Genomic DNA, 21,617 nt, shown 5'->3' on the forward strand with positions numbered 1-21,617 from the left:
CTCACTACATTCTCTTTACTTTTCAGTGTCTACGAGCAGTTCTGAAGCTCATGTCAGAATGCTGGGCCCACAATCCAGCCTCCAGACTTACAGCTCTGAGGATCAAGAAGACACTTGCCAAGATGGTTGAATCCCAGGATGTAAAGATTTGACAGTGAAACCATCATGAGGAGAAATTCTGGACTGCAAGAACTGTTTGCGCCCGAGGAGCGGGTGGGATTAGAGTAGAATGAGGACGCTGACTCGCCTCGCAGACTCTTTCCTCACTACACCTTCACAGGCTGCTAATATTAAACCTTTCAGTACTCTGTAGAATAACAACCTGGGAACTTCTAAACACTTCGCTCTTTATATATGGACAGCTTTATTTTAAAATTGTGGGTTTTGATGCCTTTTTTTTTTATTGGGTTTTTATGAACTGCATCAAGGCTTTGATCCTGATTATTAATGTCTCCAGTTAAACTCTGGGTACTGAATTTCCTGTCCATAAAATGGTGCTTTCTGTGAAAGCCTTAAGAAGATAAATGAATTCAGCAGAGATGGAGAAATACACATTTTTGCCGTCTACCTGAGGAAAATTAATCTCTCTGTGTTCTGCCTTTGTAAACAGCCTATGGATTATGATCTGTTCGGGGTACTACTTCGTTTATGATAGTTTGTCATGCTTTGATATTGGTGTGTGTGTGTGTGCGCACGCGCGCACACATGCACACACCAGGATTCCTCTGCTGCCGTTTGAATTAGAAGAAAATAATTTATGAATGCACAGGAAGATGTTGGTGGCTGTTGGTTTTGTGCTTTAAAAAATGCATTATCTGACCAAGATTCTCCAATCACATAAAAGTCATTTATTTACCTTGCAAGTGAGCTAGCTTCTCTGCCAACTTGATTTTTTAACATAAAGGCCAAAAGAAGTTTAAAGTGTCTGTAAATTTGGACTGTTTTTCTTTCATCACCATCTTTTTCTTCCTTCCTTCCTTCCTCCCTCCCCTTCCTCTCTTCTCCCCTCTCCTCTCCCCCCACCTTCCTTCTTCCCTTCCTTCTCTTTCTTTCTTTTTGGTAATTCTTTCTTTCGTCATGAAAAGCATCTTATCCAAAGTAGGAATCCGATGCCATGAACCTTGTAAAGAAAACACTTCTTATTGAAGTGAATTACTAATTACTGCATTTGATAGCAATGTAAGTGCCTATAATCGTGTTCTATATTCTTTATTCTCAGTAACTTTTAAAAGGGAAGTTATTTATATTTTGTGTGTAATATGCTTTATTTGCAAAACACCTTCTTTACAACCCATATTTTATATATGTACACACATTCATACTGTAGAAACCAGCTCTCATGTGTACCTCATATCCCATTCTTAAGGGAAGAAAATGAAAAGATCATCAGAAAAAAATGTTATAAAGTATAAGTACTTAGAAATTGTCAGAATTGATGCATTCAAAGGAGTATATCAAATGTAGGCTCAGGCATATACTTTCATTAAGATGCCGTCATCTCAATTTTTCTTTATGAAAGGATCCTCCAGTTAGAAGTTTCTATATCAGAGCTGATATAAACTTATCAACAGCTGTTTGGGGCATTTAAATCATTTGAGATTTTTGGTTTTATGATTTCTGTTCCATAACTTGTGAAGACAATGAAGAGTCAGGCAAAAAAGTTCAGTATCTACTCATTATCTGTATTTATACCATATAGCTGTTATTCAATAAAATGCTACATATTTTATGGATGCCATGTTATCCCAAGGAATAATTCTGATTTACTTAAACTTACACTTCTCCAATGCCTTTTAAATATTGTCTTATCCTGAGCGAAGAACTCATAGGTGCATAAAGTGAAGCAGTTTTCTTTGAATGTAACATAAAATAAATGTGATTATATCACAACATAGTTAAAAATCTTTAAAGGGGAGGAATCAAGAGCATGTACCATCCATTACCAAAAGCCTGACTGGCATTTAAGGATGAAACTCTTAACGGTATTTATAAATCAAACTTCACAGATTTGAAATCTGCTTTCATGGTCTTGACTAAGCTTAGTAATTTTCATCTAACATAATTAAACTTGGAAGTGTTCATGAAAATAAGTAAATGTACATATTGATAGTACCCAATAACATGTTCTTTCAGAATTTCCTCCCTTATACTGAGAGAGATTCTAATCCATGTTGCCTTGTGATTTAAGAACACTTCTGAGCTCTGATCTTAAACTAAGGTTAATCTTGCTTTATTTTTTATTGGCTAAACTATAAGTCCTGAACATTGTTTGTCAACTTAACAGCAAAGAACATAAGTAAAGAAAGGCAAACTCTATTCTTAGAAATGTTGAAATAGTATGTGGAAGCAATTACATATGCTTTTCTTCTGTTCAGAGCAAAAATGTAATACAACTTTTAAAAAGAATCCTGTATCTCTTAAACTGGCTCAAGATCAAATTTGATAATAACTTATTCCAGGCAGTATTTTATAAATTAAATCACTTGTGTTTCTTTTCATACATGTTGTTTGGATATATTGCAAACATCTAAAATAATCTCAACAGAAATACTAATTGATTTTTTATAAAAAAAAAAAGATTGTTGCAACTCTTACACTGTTTAAAGGGGTACTACTTATTTGCGTGGGTCAGGTGTTAAAATAGGGTAGCAGTTCATTCATCATCTTGCCTCAGTGCTGTTATGAGAGTCACTGTGAAAACTGCAAAGAACCGACATGTCCAGGAAGATCGAATTAAATCTTGGGCAGCAGCATACAAAGCCACATGTAATGATCATCCCATAAGGAAAGTATGTGAATACTGCTTTGCAAAGGATTAAATATTGTAATTTTAGCTCGTGCTCTGTACTATGCTTCCAGTGGAATTATTTAAGCCCTTTTAGTGACCATTGTCCTTGCCCATTTAAAAACTAAAATGTAGTATATATTGTATAAAATGAAAATATCATTATAGCTTAATTAGGGAAGTTGTACATAGACATTGAAAGAAGGGTTAAAAACAGTTTTATTATGCAATTGTAAAACACCGAAAATATAGATTCATCTTTGATATGTAACACACTAAATGTATTTTGTACAGCATCTGGTTTAAAAGGTGCCTTATTAAGTTTACCATTAATTGCTTTGTTCTATATATAGATTACATCCAATGTATCATTTTTAAGTAAATAACCTTATTTTAGTATACTTTAGTGATGTGTTTTGTGATACTCGGACTGTATTGTGTATCAGAAGTCACATGTCTGGGGAGATTTTATAACAGATAAGTTTGTATACATACATTCGTCCCTGAGATGTGCATTTCAGCTATCAGAAACCGAGTGTGGAACACATGGCAGGTAAGTGATGGCACACTCTTTCCTTTGTGTAGATAGAGCAGTTAAAAACCTATTAGAGTGAAAAGTTGTTTCCCTTTAAAAAAAAAATTAATTCTAAAAATACGTACTCATTGCAGAAATTTTGGAAAACACAGGAAAGATTAAAGAAGTGACTAAAATCCCTCACAATTCTGCTGCCACATGTACCCCTATTTACATTTGAATGTTTCTTTCTAGTCTTTTTTTTCTGGGGCATTTTTTAAAAAAAATTTTTATTTATTATTATTATTTTTTTTTTTTTTACAAAATTTTAGATCATAGTATGTCCTTAATATCCATTGAAAAATGTAACTTTAGGGGCACCTGGGTGGCTCAGTGGGTTAAGCCTCTGCCTTCAGCTCAGGTCATGATCCCAGAGTCCTGGGATGGAGCCCCACATCAGGCTCTCTGCTCAGCGGGGAGCCTGCTTCCTCCTCTCTCTCTGCCTGCCTCTCTGCCTACTTGTGATCTCTGTCAAATAAATAAAATGTTTAAAAAAAAATGTAACTTTAGGGGCACCTGGGTGGCTCAGTTGGTTGAGCGACTGCCTTCGGCTCAGGTCATGATCCTGGGGTCCCGGCATCGAGTCTTGCATTGGACTTCCTGCTTGGCAGGGAGTCTGCTTCTCCCGCTGACCTCTCTCCTTTCATGCTGTCTCTCTCTCTCTCACAAATAAATAAATAAATGAAATCTTAAAAAGTGTAACTTTAAAAAATTAACTACATAATATCCTACCAAGTAGATGGAACAATTTTTTTATAATTCCCTGTTGAATAATTGGGTTATTTCCATTGTTTTAAAAAATATATAATGAATGTATTAAACATCCTTGTACATACATCTTTTAAAACATAAATTTATTCTCTTAGATTACATTCCTAAAAGTGGGACTAGTGGAGATGAACTTGAAAAGGATTATTTAAGATGAAAAACAGTCTAAGGTTCTTGGTAAGTGTGGCCATATTACTGCCCAGAGGGTTTTCTGGGCACATTTCTACTAGTCGTGTCAAGAGAGTGTTCATCTCACGACTTGGGCAGGTCATGGCTTCCAATTTCCTTTCTCTGCTAGCATAGCGCCTGGTTTCTTGTCCTGTAACTGTAACGGTTTTTGTTACCTACAGTCATGGAGTCCATTTACCCTGCTTTACGGTGTTCCAGCTGCAGCAAGTGCTTTGTGAGAAGCTGGAGCTTCAGGGCTAAAAGGCAGCTTTCCCTCTGTTCCCCCACAGTGTCCTCTCCCCTCCTGCACGTAATTTCACCGCCTATCAGAGCTGTTTCCGACTGTGCATAGATTCAGTCAGCAAACCTCGGGGTGCCTTAGGCAGCTGGACATATTAAATTGTAAAAATTTGGGATTCGTTGATGTCTCCCCCCAAAAAATGCATGTTTGGGGATAGCTTGTTAACAGCTTCTTCACAGGAACCCCTATTCAGTGTCCCCGCAAGATGGTTTCTTGAAACAAGCATGCACTCTCATGCAGCCTGGTAAAGAACTGGGATTTCCTGGGCCTGTCAAATTACTTGCTATAGCTTTCCTTCTATCCGTAAAAGGTTGACCCCAAACCTAGATCAACATATTCGTTTTCCTTCCCGGCATAATGTTACTGCCACTGATTAGTTGGAACAGTGATGATTTCCAAGGTTTCTTTAATATTAGTAGTAGTACTAATAGAGAAGACATTAAGAAATGAGGACAGTGTCTTTCCAGAATAATTCTTGTAGGTAATTTGAGGCAGATGGTAATTCAGCCATTAAATCTTCATCCACTTGGAGAACTGTTTCCCTGCTGCTAGTGCATGGACTTTTTCTGGCGCCAGCCTGAGATGCATATTCCCACAAAGCCTTGCGGCAGCCCTCGGAACAGTACAGGCCTGGCCAGGAGGACACGGCGCACTGAAGGTGGCCAGTCGGTCATGGTGGGAGAGGCCACCTAATGGCAGCGGCACCGTCCTGGTTAAGGGGAAGTTAAATATTGCGAGCTCAGGGCAAAGGCAGAAATAGGCAAGTCGCCCGAAAGCTGGAAATCAGGAGGAGACTTAGAACTAGTTTATGAGTGCCGAGGTACATATACAAGACACGTCCGCTGGAAGCAGCGGCTGTGGCTGAAAGATTCGTCCATCGTTGCCCTTGGAGGTGGAGACCGTGATTCTCGTTTTTAGATGGAATAATGTGGCCTACCTGTTACTCCTCTGAACTGTATCTTCTTGGCCTTTGTCCCCTTACTTTTACTCTGAGTGTTTCGTGAGGCTTTAACCCACTGAGCCACCCAGGCGCCCTTCCTGTCCTTTTTCACTACCCAGTTCAATCCGATTTTTTTTTTTTAAGATTTTATTTATTTGACACAGAGAGATCACAAGTAGGCAGAGGCAGGCAGAGAGAGAAGGGGAAGCAGGCTCCCTGCTGAGCAGAGAGCCCGATGAGGGGGGCTCGATCCCAGGACCCTGAGATCATGACCTTAGCCAAAGGCAGAGGCTTTAACCCACTGAGCTACCCAGATGCCACTCCAAACCGATTTTGTAATGGAGAAGAGATGTTTGACACACGTTGGATACCTAACTACCAAAACATAAACATGTCCTTACAACTAGATGGCTGCTTTCTCAAGCCTGTTGGCTCTAGGATCTGTAATGCTTTGAAACCCTATGTTGATACTGGGGGGAACAGTTGCAACTCCAAGGGTTGCTGTCTAATCCAGTATTCACACCACTGCCTGCTGTGCGGGCCCTGCATGTAGAACTTACTGGAACTGTGAAGTCAAATACAGCCTGGAGTCATGAGAGTCATGATTTATCCCAAATAGTTTCATTTTGTCCTATATTTCTACCTCCTTTACCAAATCCTTTTGTGTTCCATAAATAAACCAGGCAGAGACTTGAAGGGCATTGCTTTATTCCAGAGCTGACCCACTACCAAGGGAAACGTTGACAGTCGTCCTTCACTTCCTCCCTCAGCCTCCTTCCTGGTGAGAGATGCTAATAAGAATAAGGATGGTCATCAGCGAATTGGGAGGAAGTAAAAAAGTTGAAGGCTGTACACGTTTTAGTTCTTGTCTGGCATGCCTTGGCCCTTGCGGAGGCAAGGAAAAAATAAGTGAAATTAAGTTACAGATAAATTCAAAGAAGGGCCAAAACTGAAGGAAATATAATTTTGTTTCCTTTGGTTAACTCAATGAGGCCCTTGTCCCTATTTCTAAGAGAGGCCAAATAGGTCGGTTTTCTCCTACTGCCCTGGAGTGGGTAGAGACTGGTTTCCAACAGTATCCAAAATGTCACCTCTATTTTAAGCATACTCCTTCCAGGGAGGAATACTTTTCTAGAATAAGATTAGGGAGAAGAGGCGGGAGAAAGGTCTAAAGTTTCCAACCACAGGAGGAGCAACACACCAGAGAAGCTGTAGGACCTGGGGTGTGGTGAGGATCTGGAGCTCATGACGCCGAACTGCGTCAGAAGGCACACCAAGCTCAGGCTCACGCTTCCCAGGGCCAGGTCCTGCCCAGACAGAAGCATTCCAGTTCTTCTTGTCATTAAGAAATAGCCAAACTCAGGGCATCTAGAGGAAGGCCACATATACTGCATCGTCTTTGCAGAAGTTTTCCAGGAAGAACTAGACCAACTGGATGGTCTCCAGACCAACCCTGGCCAGAGCTCCAGGCCAAGGAGAGCTGGGCGAGTCCACGACATCTGGTCAGGGCTGTGCCTGGCATTCAGGTCTTGAACATCAGGAATCCCCCGAATGCTGTGCCCGGTGGGTTTCTCTTGATGATTGATCCCTGGGTTAACTCAAACCACACTCTCTCGCCTTTCTGCAGCTTGGCCATAGTGAAGGTCGTGGCCGTGCTTCCACCCCTCCACTCCTTGGTGGAACTGACAGGGGTCTGATGGTGACCTCCAAACACCAGCTGCCCGGTGCCCGGCCCTGGGCCAAATTCAACGCTCACTGCGAACAGATAGACTCCACGCTCAGGGGCTCGGAAGTAGCCGTGTTCAGGGAAGTAGCTGCTGCCGATGTTGATGTAAGTAGCATTGAACTTCACGGTCTGCAGCGAGGCTGTGCCCTCTGAAAAGCCGGCATAGAAGGCCACAGGGGAGCCTGGAATGCAGGAGGGAAGTGCTCAGTGACGGTCTCTCACTCCCCTGGATGGGAAATCAAACCCTGAGATCTGCCTTTCTCATACCTTATGAACAGTAGGAATAGGTCATTATTTCCAGATAACCTAGGTATTCCTGATAGCAGCCTCAGAGGGTGGGAGCCAACTGGCCCACACTTCCCGGGCCACTGAGAGGAAGAGAGATACAAAGCTGTCATCTCTAAGAGTATACATTTTTCAAAAGCACTTTCTCATTTGTTCTTTTTTCCTGCCAACATCCTGGGAGGTAAGTGCCCCTCCTCTGAGGAAACCTTGAGTCTTGAGTGCTTAACTCCTCCAAAGCTGTGTGGCTTGCCCATGGCAAGGCAGGGCAAGAACCCAGGTCTCTGACTCCCACACTCCTGCCACCTACTGGGGATCTTAAGCTACGCAAGGGCAAGGGAGAAGATACTACCTATCCTCCACCTAATAATGTGAACGCTGGTGAGAGAATGAAAGAACACCGAAGGATCCTTCCTACTGGATGTCTGGACCTTAGAGGGAGGAGAGCAGGTGGGCCCGGACAGGAAGGCTCTTCAAGCTGGTCATCTTAATGCTTTCAAACTGTTGCACAGAGTCCTGGGGTTACAGATGGAGAAACCAACCCAGAAAGGGAAAGCTTGCTCATAATAAATGACCACACTGGGAGCCGTCCTTGGACCTCCTGGTTTCTGGTGTTCTTCCCACATACAGAAGCATTTTAGCCAGCCATGGGAGGACAAGCAAGAACAAGAGAACACAGGTGGAGGGCCCACCAGGAGGCATGGAGGCAGATTGAGCCTTTCCATGTAGATGGTGAGTGTACAGTGAGGAAGGAGCCAACCCTGCTGCCTGGCCATGACTCTCAGGGTGGGGGTGGGGGTGGGGTGGGGTGGGACAGAGCTAGGAAATGGGAAGGGTGAGTCCCAGGGAGGTTCTGCCCATGACACTGGCCTTGGCACTGATGAGGTCATGTTTCACATGTGCTCCCTCAACCCTCTGTGTGTCTCTCTGTATCTCTCTCTGTGTCCCTTGGTTGAGACCAAACTCCCCGTTTCTTTAGGGGATAAAACCAAGCAAGGCCTAAAGGAGGGGCAATTTGCATTGTGATTTGTGCCTTAATCCCACCTAGAGCCCCAGCTCTTTGGCTCCCGGTCCAGAAATAGACTTGTGAGTGTCAAAATTTTGCTCTTCTTTAGTTCTGGAAGATTTTTCTGAGAACTGGAGTGTTGAATAGCTTTCCCATTTGTAGTAAGTGTGTCCTGTCCAAGGCCGGCGGCTGGCTCTGCAGTTCCCCCAGCAGCCAGGAGATGGGGCGCTCGCCCAGCCCAAGGGATGCTCGCCCAGCCCAAGGGATGCCCGCCCAGCGCGCCCTCTGCTGGTACTTGGCTCTCTCTCCACCGGTTACCTCCCGCCAGCCCGCAGGCCGACCCTACCAGCCCAGCCCACCGGCCCCTCAGAAGGCTCAAGCGCTGCGCTTCACTGATTTGCTAGCAGGTAAACTGAGAGTGCGCCACCCTGCAGGGCACAAATTCAAGACCTATGGCCCTTCTACAAGACAAATCAGCGGGAATTTTTATTTTTAAGGGGAAATTTTTTTGAAATAACAAAACACTGCAGTGGTACACTCAGATACATAAACCATCAGGCAGTTGGGGGCTTGCATCACTAGCAGAAGGAAAAAAGATGGAAGAGTTAGTGCAGACAGAGCCTCGGCCCTGAAAATGCTGGGGAAACGGGAAAGCACTGACTGGTTTCTACTAAATGTTAGACCTTATGTCAGGTACTTGGTAAATGTGTCTGTTAGTCTTCATAGCAACCCTTTGATGGAGGTAGTGGTTCTCCCATGTTAAGAGGACTCAACATGGCAAAGCCCAAGACAGGCACTGCAGGGACCTGGCGTGGAGCAGCAAGAGGGGTCGACTATGTCAGCACAAAGAGCTCCCTTCAGGGCCCAAGGTCTTCCCCTGGATTCCCCTCTTGTGGGGTCCTCCCCATGGCCAATGACACCAGCCCCCGTTCACATACTGTATACAGGGGAGCCGATTAAAGACACAGGGGGTGAAGTAGGGTGGAGAGGAAGAGCTAAGATGGAGGGACTGGAGGCTGCGGCCTGCAGGAAAGGGAGGCTTTCCTCCGCAGGCTCTGCAGGTGCACTGGCAGCCAGAGGTGTGTCCCGAGACTCAAACATCTCACGGTGGGCCTCTGCCTGCTCACTGACATTTGCTTACACTTCAGGTATAAGCAAGGGATAAGGAAGGGGGATCAAAGCAAAGCTGGGCCTGAGTAGTGCTGACCCTTGGTCACCCCGTTCTCTTTCACCTTGCCTTCTGCCTTCTCGGAGAGGAAGAGCTGCTTGCAGACAGCCCTGTCCTCCCAGACTCACCCAGCTGACTCCCGACCCAGACCCTCACCCCCACCCCCCGCCACCACTCCCACGGCTTCCGCTGGGGAACTCACCTGCCTCCCCAAGCACCAGCCCCTGGACAGGCTCATCCGCCCAAGTCTCAGCTTGCTTCCTGTCCCTCCTCCGGGGAGCTTCCAGACCCTTCTGCTTCTTCCCTTTCCTGCTCAGCATGGTCTGCAGCTTCCCCAGGTCCAGGCTGATGTTGGAAGCCACAAGCCCTTGGAAGTTTCCGAAGAGGCCGTGGAAGAGGCGCCGGTGCTGCTCCCAGTCGCGCTGGGCGGTGGCCAGTGCCTCGTGGAGGCCCTCAAGGGAGCTGTTGAGGGAGGAGACCCCCGAAGCCTCGCAGCACCGGCCCACCCGCCGCAGGTCGGAGTCCAGGCGCTCCAGCTCCCGCGCCAGCCCCGCCGGGGTGGACCCACCGGCCCCTGCCGCCCGCTCCACGGCCGCCACCCGGGCGGCCAACGCGTCCCAGGCAAGCGCCTGCTCCTGCAGACCGGTGGCTGCGTCCAGCAGGCTGGCGCGGATCTGCTCGTAGCTCAGAGGCAGCGGGTCGGGCGCCTCCTCCGCCATCTGCTCCATCACCTCCTCCCCAAAAAGGGCGGCCAGTATGGCCTCGTGACGCAGCGCGTCGTCCAGCAGGGCCGTGAAGTAGCTGTGCAGCTGGCCCACCTCGGCCCGCATCTCCCCGTGCGCCGTCTGCAGCGCGCTCGCCTCGCCGGCCAGAGCCCGCATCTGGCTCCGCAGCCTCGCCCCGTCCGCCCGCGCCCGCTCGCCCTCCGCCCGCTGCGCGTCCACCGCCTGCGACAGCGCGGCCACCGTGCCGCTCAGGGCCTGCAGCGACGAGCCATCCCGCTCGTGCCGCTCGTCCAGGCTCACCTGCGCCTCCTCCAGGGCGCGCGTGGTGTCCCGCTGGCCCTCGCGGATGACGTCCAGGTCGAAGTAGAGCTTCTGGCAGTTGCAGTCCTTGACGTACTTGATGAGGTCAGCGTGGCCGCCCTGCAGGTGCTGGAGGGTGAGGTTGAGCTCCAGGAGCTGCCGCTCTATCTCCTCCTTGTTCTCCTCCATGATCAGCGACTTCTCCATCAGGATTACGCGCAGCTCGCGCAGCGCCGTGTGGTTCACCTGCAGCTCCTCCAGCTGCCGCTCCACCTTGCTGATCTGATCGAAGGTCTCGTCAGACTCCGAGTATAGCTCCTTGATCTCATCCACGTGCTGTGCCAGGGTGGCCCTCATGTCAGCCAGGGTGCTCTGTAACTCCTCCTCCCTGCGGCCGGCTGCGGTGTGCAGCGCCGACAGGTTCCTCTGCAGCTGGCCCAACCTGGCCTGCAGGCTCTCCGGCTCTGGCCTGGCCCCTGCCCCTGCTGCTGCTGCTGCTGCTAGGACGAGGCTGCCGTTGGCCCCCACGGGCTCTGGGGCCTTGAGGCACCTCTTCAGCTTGGCGTCCACGTCTGCCTCGACCTGGGAGAGGGAATGCTGCAGGGAGAGGTGCTGGGCGTGCATGCGTTCCTCCACGTCCTGCCGCAGCTGCCCCACTTTCTGGGCATTCTCCTGGACCTTGCTCTCGAATTTGGTACCCAGCTCCTGGAAGTCAGCCCTGGCTACCGTGCTCTCCCGGACCCCCTTGATGGCCTGTTGGTTGGCCTCTACATCAAGAGACAGGTTTCTCATGGCTTGGGAGAGGCCCTGCAGGCTTTGATTAAGGCTCCTCCAAATAGGGCTGAAATGCTCCTGCAGGAAGGCGTTCAGGTGGGGCAGTAGAACTTGCTCCAAGGATCCACCAGGCACCTCTGCAACAGAGACACGCTCTTACACAAGCTCTGCAGGAGCAGACAACCCTCCCCGGGCAAGGACTGGGTGGTGGGGTGGGGGGTGGCCCTCTGAGATTAGGGCCTTCCTCTCATCCCCTTGGATATAAGCAGACTCTTCCTGGAACCTGCCACTCACCAGGCTCTGTCTGATTTGCCTCAATCGTGGCAGCTGTGAGGTTGCTTGCCAGGGCCTTCCAAAGGCCTGAGAGGCCGTCTTCCACCTGATGAATATCATTCTGGAGATCTCCCAGCAGATGTTCCTGCCTCTCCATAGTGCTTCTGAGCTCTGCAGCCGGCTGGCCTGAAGACACATGAGAGATACGAGTTGAGGTCTAACTCCCCAGGCCTGGGTAGATCAGGAGCTACAGAGAAAGAAATCCCCAGGTTCAGTTGGAAATATCAAGGAGGTGTGTGCTTATGTCCTCTGAGCAGGAGCTTAGCAGCCTTTAGCTCCGGAAGGGGAAATGCATGGCACATGAGCCCTCACCCTCAATCTAGCACTTTCGGCAGACATGACTAATCAATCACGGCACACTTTCCTCCTCCACTGTGTGGACTTGGCCTCTCATCATTCGAGGCAGCCCTTGTCAAAAGGTAGGAGTTCACCACGTGATGAAACTCATTCACCTTCCCAGATGTGGCCCAGCCTTGAAAGCCCTCCCAAATGGTTCTCTTAGGTTCTGTGCTGACTCTAGACCAAGGGTAGTATAACTTCCTGACGTTTGGTGGGATGCGTGTGGGAAACCTTCTTCCAGCCAACGAGATCTTGTGACATTTAAGGGGCAGGGGAGATGCGAGATGAAGCTGTCTTTCCCAGAAAATGGAGTCAAGGAAAACGGTGTGTGGGCTTAGCCAGCAGGTAGTAATGGAGGATCCTGTGACTCTTGCCTCCTTGGTGTGGGGGTAGGCTGATACAGAGCCACAGAAGGGCCCCTGCTGATTCTGGGCACAGAGTTTTCCCAAAATGGCACCACCCTAACAGAGGAGAAGGGACCTGGGCACTTGGGTTCTTTCTGCCTGCCTGCCCTTCCTGCACCTTCTGGGGAAGCAGCATACCAGGTTCAAAGCCGACTGGCCCATCCCAAGGCTCCTGGAGGCCATCACCTAGATCTTCAGGCTCAGGGATTGCCGTGGGATCTGCGGAGAGGAGGCAACAGATGTTGACCCCACAAGTCAGAGGAATGGCCTGACCTCTGGGGTCAGAGGTTGGAGGGGAGGGAGCCCCAGGGAGCCCTACCATGATGCTGGCAGTCAGGGCCTGCAAAGCCTGGGCAGCACCTCCAGGCCACGGAGGCCAGCACCTTCTGCTTGACCTGGTAGACTGGCTTGTGTGCCACACGATACCTGGAGAGAAAGGGGCCACCTCAGTGACTCCAGGGTAAGCCAGCGTTGGCCTCAGTTGGATGGTCCACCTTGCCCCATCCTGCCCCCACTCACATGACTTTGACCTTCTGGCAGTCCGGAGTCCCCTGTGGGCATGGCTGCTGTGAGTGGACGAGGAATTTCTCTGTTTTGCAAGTAGCTACGAAGGTGACCAGCCGGGACTTCTGGTAAGGGCACCAGTTCCTGGAAGAACAAGCCAGAGGAGAGGGCTGCTGAGCCACACCCAAGTCCCATAGGACCCTTCCTGGAGGTCAGCTGTGTGCTGGTGCCCTCCTCCCCCCCGCACCATCCCCGCCTCCCTGCACCACCCAGTGCCGGGGATTCTGGAATCCATTAGCCTGAGAGGGGAGCGCTCTGCATTATTCATCCCTGACTCCAGGACTAGAGCTCCACAAAACCGCCTGCAACGACTCCTGCTCCACTGCCTTCCACGAAGCCCCTCAAACAGGGATCGGCCCAGAGAGGCTGAGGAGCACCCCGGAAATCACACAGCAAAATCACCCACAGAGCCAGGAAAGGCTCTCACTGTTCCTCTCAGTGCCAGAAAAGCAGGATAGTACTGCCGGGGCTGGAGGGTCCTGGGTTCAAATCTTTCAGACTCTGGCTGTGTGATCTTGCATGAGGCACTTAGGGAGACCCCCTTCCCCATTACTCAGATGGAGATTATAACACCCTCCTCCAGGTGAGTGGATGAGTATCAAGGGTCTGGGTCCTGACAAGTCTCACCGAACACTGCTGGCCTTCCCCATCACCACCCACGCCTTTCCTCACCACAGACCAGGCTGCGGGGACGGCACCTGCTCCCTGGCCACTACCCATTATGGCCATTATGGAAATGGACTTTCCAGCAGTGTGGAAGAAAGCAGCGGAGCTGAGAAGTCCCTTCTCTGGTAAAGGTCCTACAGGGTGGTTTGGGGATCACAGCTAGCATCCTGAACACCCGAGAGGTAGCCTCTCCCACCTCTGCCCTGTACCAGTGCATGTGGTTACAGAAATCCCCAGGAGCAGGAGTGCTCATGGCTGGCACAGCCCCAGCTCACTGGTCCAGTGGCAGGCTTGATGGGCTCAGCAGAATAGATCAGAGGGTCCTTTGCCGGGTAATTGGCTCTGAGAACGGAGCTCTCCAGAGTTGCAAGTGGCAATGACCTCCAGGGCTCAGCTCAGCTCAGCATCTCTTGGGTGCTGGGTGCTGGGCTAACGCTCAGCAGCACTCAGGGCCAATATGGAGAAACAGATCTTCCCTCCAAGGTCCCCAGGAAAACAGGCCATCTCAGAGGTGTGGAAAGTGCTAGGACCTGGGGAGACTTTCAGAAGGAAGTGATAATTTGGTGCCAGGAGCTGTGATGGAGGTGTATGGCCCACTGAAATGCAGGTATTGGGTTAGGGAAGGGGGTGCAGAGGTAAGGATAAGCCAGGCAATGGAGGCCTGATGCCAGACAAGGAGCTGGACCATGTCCTGAAAGCAGGGAAAGTTGTGGGGGAGGGGGTTTGAGCAGGGAAGTGACATGACAGAGCCACCCTGGCTCTTGGGTACAGAAAGGTCAAGAAATGGCAAGGTATAGGTGACTGTGTCAGGGATCTAGATGGAAGATGCTGGCAGGTTCCATGGGTGATGGTGGTAGGTGTGGAGAGGAATGGCCACACTTGTCAGGTATTAGGAGGCTGTGTTCAGGGGCCTTGGAGATGGAGTGGCTATTGGGCTGGGATTTTATTCTCTGGAGCTGGTCTCTGTCCTGGGGTCACCAGGCACACAGGGATTGGGGTAGGGCGGGGGAAGGACTGAGGGAGATTGAGTGACCATATCTGTTTTGAAAGCTGAGCCCCCCTTTCCCCCAGCCTGATTTCCTACTTGGCTCCCAAAAGCCTAATGACCAGCTTTTACCCTCTTGGTAGCAGACTGAAAAAACTCATCAGGAGAACGACCCCACTCAAGAGGAAAGACCTAAAAAACAATAACATCAGGGGCTCCCCCAGTAAAATAGCCCAGCATATTTTCATATTATGAAAAAACACATCAGAAAGCCCCATCCACACACCCAGCTTCCAACCAGCTTCTTAGTCTGTCTACTCTCAAGTGGGCAGATGTCCAAGATGACTCCTGAGAAAAATCTGTAGTACAAAAGAGGGAGGTCAAAAACAAGCAATTGGAAAAAAAAAATTCAACTTGGACAAAACCAATATTATGCAGAGAAGAGAGGTCCCTCAAATTTGTGTTAATAACCCCAGATCTACAAGAGAAGTTACTGCATCCAAGAAAGAAGAGGAAGCTATTTTAAAAATAGAAGAACATTCAGAGAACAAAAAGGACCCTTGGAAATTAAAACTATAACAGTAGAAATGCAAAAGAGATTTAATAGAAATGTTAGAGGGTGAAGTTAAAGAAATTTTCCTAAAAGAACTAAGAGAGAAAGAGAAACCTGGAGGGGAAAGATTAGAAAAACAGATCCTGGAAATCTAACATCTGAACAATAGGAGTTCCAGAAAGAGAACAGAGCAAGGAAATCATTGATAAAAAAAAAAAATCAAGCAAATATTACAGAAGTGAAGGGCTTGAACCTTCAGATTCAAAGGGCACATAATATGAAAATAAACTCAAGGTCATCATGAAATTTTAGAACCCTGGAAATGAAGAGAATTCTATAATTTCTAGAGAGAAAAATCAAGACACACACATACACACATCAGCACTTAGAATGGCCTTGAACCCCTCAACAGGAACACTGGAAACTAGGACACAGTGAAGAACTGCCTTCAAAATATGGAATGGGCACCTGGGTGGCTCAGTCAGTTAACTCGGTCAGTTAACTCAGTTAAACCAAGAGTCTGACTCTTGGTTTCAGCTCAGGTCATGATCTCAGCATGAGATCAAGCCCTGCATTGGGCTCCATGCTCTGTGTGGAGTCTGCTTGTCCCTCTCCTCCTCGCTCTGCTCCTCCCCTGGCTCACACACACTCTCCCTCTTTCTCAAATAAATAAATAAATAAATAAAACCTTAAAAAAAATAGAGGAAAATATTTCCAATTTAGAATCCTATACCCAGCCTAACTATCAAAGTGAAGAGCACAGAATAAAGACATTTTCAATAAACCAGGTTTCAAAACCTTGCCCCCGCTCAGACCCCTCATCAGGAAACTACTTGAGCAGTGGTTTGCAACCTTGTCATCAAATCTTCTCATCAAAACCACTGGGTAGCACTTTATAAAGAAGAGCCTCTGGGCTCCACTTTGGGTCAGTGAAGCGAGCATCTCTGGGATTGTGGCCTGGGCATCAGCATTTTCAAGCTCTGTGGGTCATCCTAAGTCACAGCCCAGGATACAGCACCATCATGCCAGAGGTCCTCCACCAACATGAGCCAGAGAACCAAGAACGAGGAAAGCACGGCCTCAGGAGACAGGAGGAGTTCCAGGGGGGATTCGAGAGGGAGAGCCCAGTACAGTGATGGGCAGTGGGTGTGGGGCCAGTGTCCAGACTGGAGCACAGCTGGAACTCTGAGAGCAGTATTGCTGAGAAGACACAGGTGGTTCAAGCACCTGACATGGATAAAAGGGGAGAGCTGGTGTGGACAAGTGGCCAAGAATTCGTGATTGAGTAGTGACAGAGACACGAGGAACAAAGAAAATGAACACAGTTTTCCAGGGAAGACCAAAAATATGAAATGTGGGCGGGGTTGGGGGGCAGGGGGAAGGATTCATAGTTTTTTTCCAGTCTCCACTCTGAGTAGCATACGTAGTCGTATAAATGTAAATACTCAAAATGATAATATGGGAGGATGACAGAGGGGTAGTGCACGTGTGTGCACATGTATGTTCATGCACGCCTTCTTGCATGCCTGTGCATGCGTGCTGGGATTGGGGTATGGAGTGGGAATGAGAGCTGAACCAAAGATAATGCTACTTCCCAAGAAGCAGCAATATAAACATGTTAGTTAGAGACACAGAGGTAAATGCCAAAAGATTCACCAAAAGAGTTAAAAGTCATTGCCTTTGGGGACTAGTGGGTGAAGGGGCTTCTGACTGTCTCAGCCAACATTGCAGAGGGTTTGACTCTAACCTAGAGGGTCGGCACAGTTTTTCCGTAAAGGGATAGAGAGTAAATATTTTACACGAGACTGACTACATAATTTGTAGTGTCCAGTGCAAAATGAAAATGCGGGACAACAATAGAGATTAAACCAAGTGTGGGGCCCTTCTGTGGGCGTGCCCTGTGTGACCGCTGAGGTCACATGCCCATGGAGTTGGCTCTGATTTTAGGAAAGAATGTTCGCTCAACACAGAAAGAGTGATGGTGAAAGTACTGGGCCCAGAGTTTAGGGACCACGGGTGAGACAGCCACCTGCAGACTGTTCTAGAACCAGAAACTCCGGCATCCACCCCACCCCCACCCTGGGCCCCATGGAAATGCTGGAACATGGTCTCAGGCCTGGAGAAAAGTGTTTCTCTAAACTGGTAGTTCTCAGGGTGGGGAGGCAAATGGACTTCCTCCATGGGGAAGACGCCCGTGAACTTGGCATCTAGTGGGCAGAGACCAAGGAAGCTGCGGAACACCTCGCAATGCACACAGCATGGCCCGGCACCCCCACAGCCAAGAATTAGCCAGTTCCAAATGCCAGTAGTGCCGACATTGAGAAACACCCACTCAAAGCAAAGTTCTGTTCATTGCTCACCCTCTGAACTGCTGCGGAGGGTCCAGAAGCCCTGTGCCCAGGCGAGCTGGGTCTGGTCCAGACTGCCAGGCAGTGACTGGGACTTTCCACCTCGAGTTTCTGGAACCGGAAACAGTACCGCCCACCCTTCCTGCCCAGGAACTTTCTCTCTTGACCTGCCCAAACCTCAGGCTCCAACTGTTCTCCCTGCCCATGCTTCCCCTCCCTTGGCAGCCCTGTCCCCTTGGCATAGTAGAGGCCGCTGGCCCAGAAGCCCTGGGAACATTCCTGACCTTTGCTTTGGTTTCCTCCAGCTCCTGGCAGCTGCACTGCTAGCCCTCTGAGCCTGAACCCCCAGCCCGGCTCACCGAAGCGCCCATTGTTCTCACCCCGCGCTCTTTGCACCCTCCTCTCCTGGGCCAGCCTAGAAATGAGTGTGGGGATCCTCCAGCTGGGTTTGGGCTGCCCTGGACCTCCCACATGGCCCCCACCTGAGGCTTTGCCCCAGTCAGGAGAGTGTCTGCTGACTCCTCTGGAGCTTTTAATGGGAGCTCGGAAACCTGGGCCCCTCCCCTCCTGTTCCCCTTCCTGGATTCAGGGTGACCTTGAGCAAGGCCCTTCCCCCTCCCCAGTCCTGGAAATGTGGAGAAGATTCCCACTTCTGGCCTCTCCCTTGGGACTGAGGGAGGGGCTGTGGGGGAGGCTGAGCCAGCTTCTAGCAGGGAAAGGGCTGTTTGCTGGAGCCTCCTGAATGATGGATGTGCTGCTGCCACTGTCCACTGGGACACTTCAGTGCCAATGAAGCCCACCTCTGTCCGCCCCTTCCATCTTCCTGGGGAAGGAGAGCGTGTTCTTGGCATCCTTGCTTTCTGAGACTTTGAATGCGGCCTTGAATATGACCACCGCAGGGGAGAATTTTGCAGGGCTTTGTCTTTGAGCTGGAAAGGGACTTTGGCAGAGGAGCCTGAGGCCCACTCAGTGTCCAGAGTGGGGGTTCCCTGAGTTTGCCCAGGGCCCTGTGGTTCTGAGAGCGGGAGCAGGTTCAGGAAGTGCTGCCATGGCCGTGACCTGTGGCCTGGGTTCCGCCCGGCTCCTGAGTGACCTCCAGCCATGTGCGTAACTCCTCTGGGCCAGGAGCGCTCAGCTGCAACAAATCACAGACGTTGCTGGCAGGTGGGCCAGGAGAAGCTGATGCTGGCGGGCAGGGCCGATAGACGGCCGGGAGCTCCCTCTCCTACCACTACCACCCATCTCGGGGCAGACAGGCCAGCAGGCACCTGAGATTTGCAGCCCAGTGGATGCTCTGACCTGTCACTTAGGAGCTGGGTGGTGTCCCCATCCCTCTGAGCCTCACAGCGTGGAGAGAGCTGTCACCGCAATGTGAAGACGGGGCACCTTGCCCAGGGCTCAGCTTGGTCCCCATCACAGGCTCCGTCCTGCAGGGGGAGCACGTGCTGGCTCAGAGGAGCCCACAGCCCAGACTTCTGTTCCATCCCACTCCCACCAAAACTAGGGAGCATCAAAAGAGCCTCGTCCCCACGGAGTCCAAAAACACACGTTGCTGGGGGTCCCAGAGCCATGGGAAGTACCAGCCAAGTCCCACCTCCACCAAATTGTTCTGTTCTAACTTCTCCTTGTAAAGAGTCTCACCTGGGCCCATGTCCAGGGCCTCCCAGGGCCTGCCAGAGACAGGTATGTGGGGCAAATGCAGGCTGGGAGGCCTGGTTCTGGCAGCCAGGGGCTGAGGGTCCATGAGGCTTATCCCTGATACTGTGGGCCCCACCTCCCCTTGCCCCTGTTGCAGCAGGGAGGCTGGAATGGCATTTCCGCCTCTCCCTTCACAGAGCACGGGAAGCAATCAGCCCGAGGAACTGAGCAGAATTTCCTTCCTTTCACACCAGCCCCTCCGGAGGCCTTGACAACCTGAGCTGGGCCTGTGGGGACCACAACTCTGGGTCGTGGGAAGGAGGCCCAGCAGGCCTGCAGGAAACCCCTAGGTTCCCCTGGGACCCGGGCATTCCTGGGCTGGAACGCCCTTGTATGTACACCTGCATGTGCTCTGCACACACTGGGATCCCCCAGGAAATTGATGTGTGAGCTCCATGGGGCAGCCCAAGAGTCCCTCCCCATAGCCAAGGGGGTGTGGAAAAAGAGGAATGTCTCCTACCTTCTTCCGATCCATCTGGAACCCTGAGCCTCCTTTTAGCAAAAGGAAACAGGCAGCCCAAAGAAAGGGGCATGGAGCTAGTGGCTTTGGGGAAGGGAGGCTTGGTTCTTGGACCTGAAATCAGAGTTGGGTGGGTGGTGTCCCCGACTGAGAATCACCCGCATCACCCAGGGCCGAGGAGGCCTGGTGGCGGGGCAGAGATGGGGCCGCCAGCCCCGCTTGTCAGACCTCATGGAGACTCGGCCTACACTTGCTTATTCTTTCCTCCCCGTGGGCAAATCTGCTTTTGGGAAAATGTCCAACAAACACATTCACCTTGAAGCGTCAGAGCTGTATGGAACTGTCCCAGGCAGAGTCATTCTGCAAGCCATCATGATGGTGAATCTCAGAGAGCCAAATGGAAGACTCTGGGTGGGTGTAAGTTGCCCTCTCTCACCCTCCAGATCCATATAAACACCCTCCCCAAGCCTGGTGTGTGTGTGTGTGTGTGTGTGTGTGTGTGTGTGTGTGTGTGTGTGTGGTCGGGGGCTCCGTAGGAATATGAGGCATATCTGGGGGTTGGGGCTGCCTCTAAGGGCTCAGGGACCAGAGCATGAGCTCTGTCTCAGACTTAGATTGTGGTTCTGGATCTCCTCAGCTGTGTGATCTTGCAGCAACGGCTTAGTCTCTCTGAGCCTCTGCAACTGTTGGGAGGATTCGCTGAGCTAACACTTGGCAAGAGGACTAGCCCAAGACAGACCCAGTAAAGGACCTGCTGCTCTTGACCATGGAGAACCTGGAGGAGGAACCCACAGGCCTAGCATCTTATCGGCAGGGGGCCCCAGGCTTGGACAAATACAAAGCTGGAAAATGGTGTCCTGGTTTGGTCCCAAGACCATCCTACCCATTTCCAGAGGGGCACTAAAGCAGGGCTCCACAGATGCCATGGCCTCCTCCTTGTTCTGGAAATAGAGCAGAGCACCCTGTCTGCTCACTGCCTGTCCCTCAGGGCCAGCCTGAGGACCCACACCAGTCCCGGGACACTCAGATAAAAATCCAGTCCCCGGAGCATCTGTCTTCTATGACTTATGCCAGGCCAGCCTCACCTAGGCTCGAATGTCAGAGTTTACTTACTTCAGAGAACAGGAGCCAGTGCCAAGCCAACTGAAAACTTCTGGAACTACTGCCCATCATCACCCCAACTAAGTGGTTGGTGGCAAGAAAGGCTCCTCCCCAATCTCCAGGTCCAGTCCCTGCCACGGCCCAAGCAGGAAACTTCCCGCAGTGCCCAGTCCGGGCTGCCTGGCAGTGGCCTTTTGAAAGGAGCCTGGCACCGGGCACCTCATTCAGCCTCACTGCTGGCCCAGCAGGTAGACAATGAGGTCATGTCACACATGGGTGACTGAGGTCCTGAGAAACCTTGTTCTGGCTGAGCCGGGACTCAGATCCTGTACATGACTTCCCCCAAGGTGGAGGTCCTCCTTACCGTCTGCTGGGTTCCCTGCTGGTGTCCTCAGCCTCTGCCCCCCAGACCCCAGGTGGCCTTGGATTGTGTGGATCCGAGAACCCACTACCTGGGGCCTGGGCCAAGGCCCCCAGCAGCCCCCAGCTCAGGGGTCCCCCGAGGCCAAGCAGCAGTGTCAGGATCATCTTGGCAGTGGGGCAGGCTCAGCCGCAGCAAGTGACTCCACAGACTGCTGGTGAGGGTGACGTCGTCTTCAAGTTAAGTCTCAGAAGGAAAAGAGAGCACAGGGACAACAAAGAGAGGAAG

The 21,617-nt window shown here is 50.4% G+C and overlaps 2 protein-coding genes across 4 annotated transcripts in view; one reads left to right on the top strand and one right to left on the bottom strand.

The window, feature by feature from the left end:
- BMPR1A (bone morphogenetic protein receptor type 1A) overlaps positions 1 to 3,184 on the top strand; it is a 138,588-nt gene extending 135,404 nt beyond the window's left edge. For both annotated transcript variants that reach the window (XM_047702091.1, XM_047702090.1), the window contains one exon: positions 27 to 3,184. In XM_047702091.1, the coding sequence (XP_047558047.1) occupies positions 27 to 152 (126 nt within the window). In that variant the 3' untranslated portion in view covers positions 153 to 3,184. The remainder of the gene's footprint in view (positions 1 to 26) is intronic.
- Positions 3,185 to 6,227: 3,043 nt separating this feature from the next.
- Positions 6,228 to 21,577, bottom strand: MMRN2 (multimerin 2). 2 transcript variants are annotated; one of them, XM_047702875.1, is made up of 7 exons: positions 21,333 to 21,577; positions 13,113 to 13,241; positions 12,913 to 13,019; positions 12,732 to 12,812; positions 11,812 to 11,976; positions 9,921 to 11,654; positions 6,228 to 7,444 (listed from the first exon to the last, which is right to left on the bottom strand). In XM_047702875.1, the coding sequence occupies exons 1-7, from the start codon at positions 21,494 to 21,496 to the stop codon at positions 7,059 to 7,061; spliced, it is 2,766 nt and encodes a 921-aa protein (XP_047558831.1). In that variant the 5' UTR covers positions 21,497 to 21,577; the 3' UTR covers positions 6,228 to 7,058. The 2 variants fall into 2 exon arrangements, with proteins under 2 accessions (XP_047558831.1, XP_047558829.1); XM_047702873.1 differs by lacking the exon at positions 21,333 to 21,577 and adding an exon at positions 17,722 to 17,930.
- Positions 21,578 to 21,617: the final 40 nt, after the last annotated feature.

Source organism: Lutra lutra, chromosome 14 (assembly GCF_902655055.1).
Source record: "Lutra lutra chromosome 14, mLutLut1.2, whole genome shotgun sequence".
Classification (NCBI taxonomy): domain Eukaryota; kingdom Metazoa; phylum Chordata; class Mammalia; order Carnivora; family Mustelidae; genus Lutra; species Lutra lutra.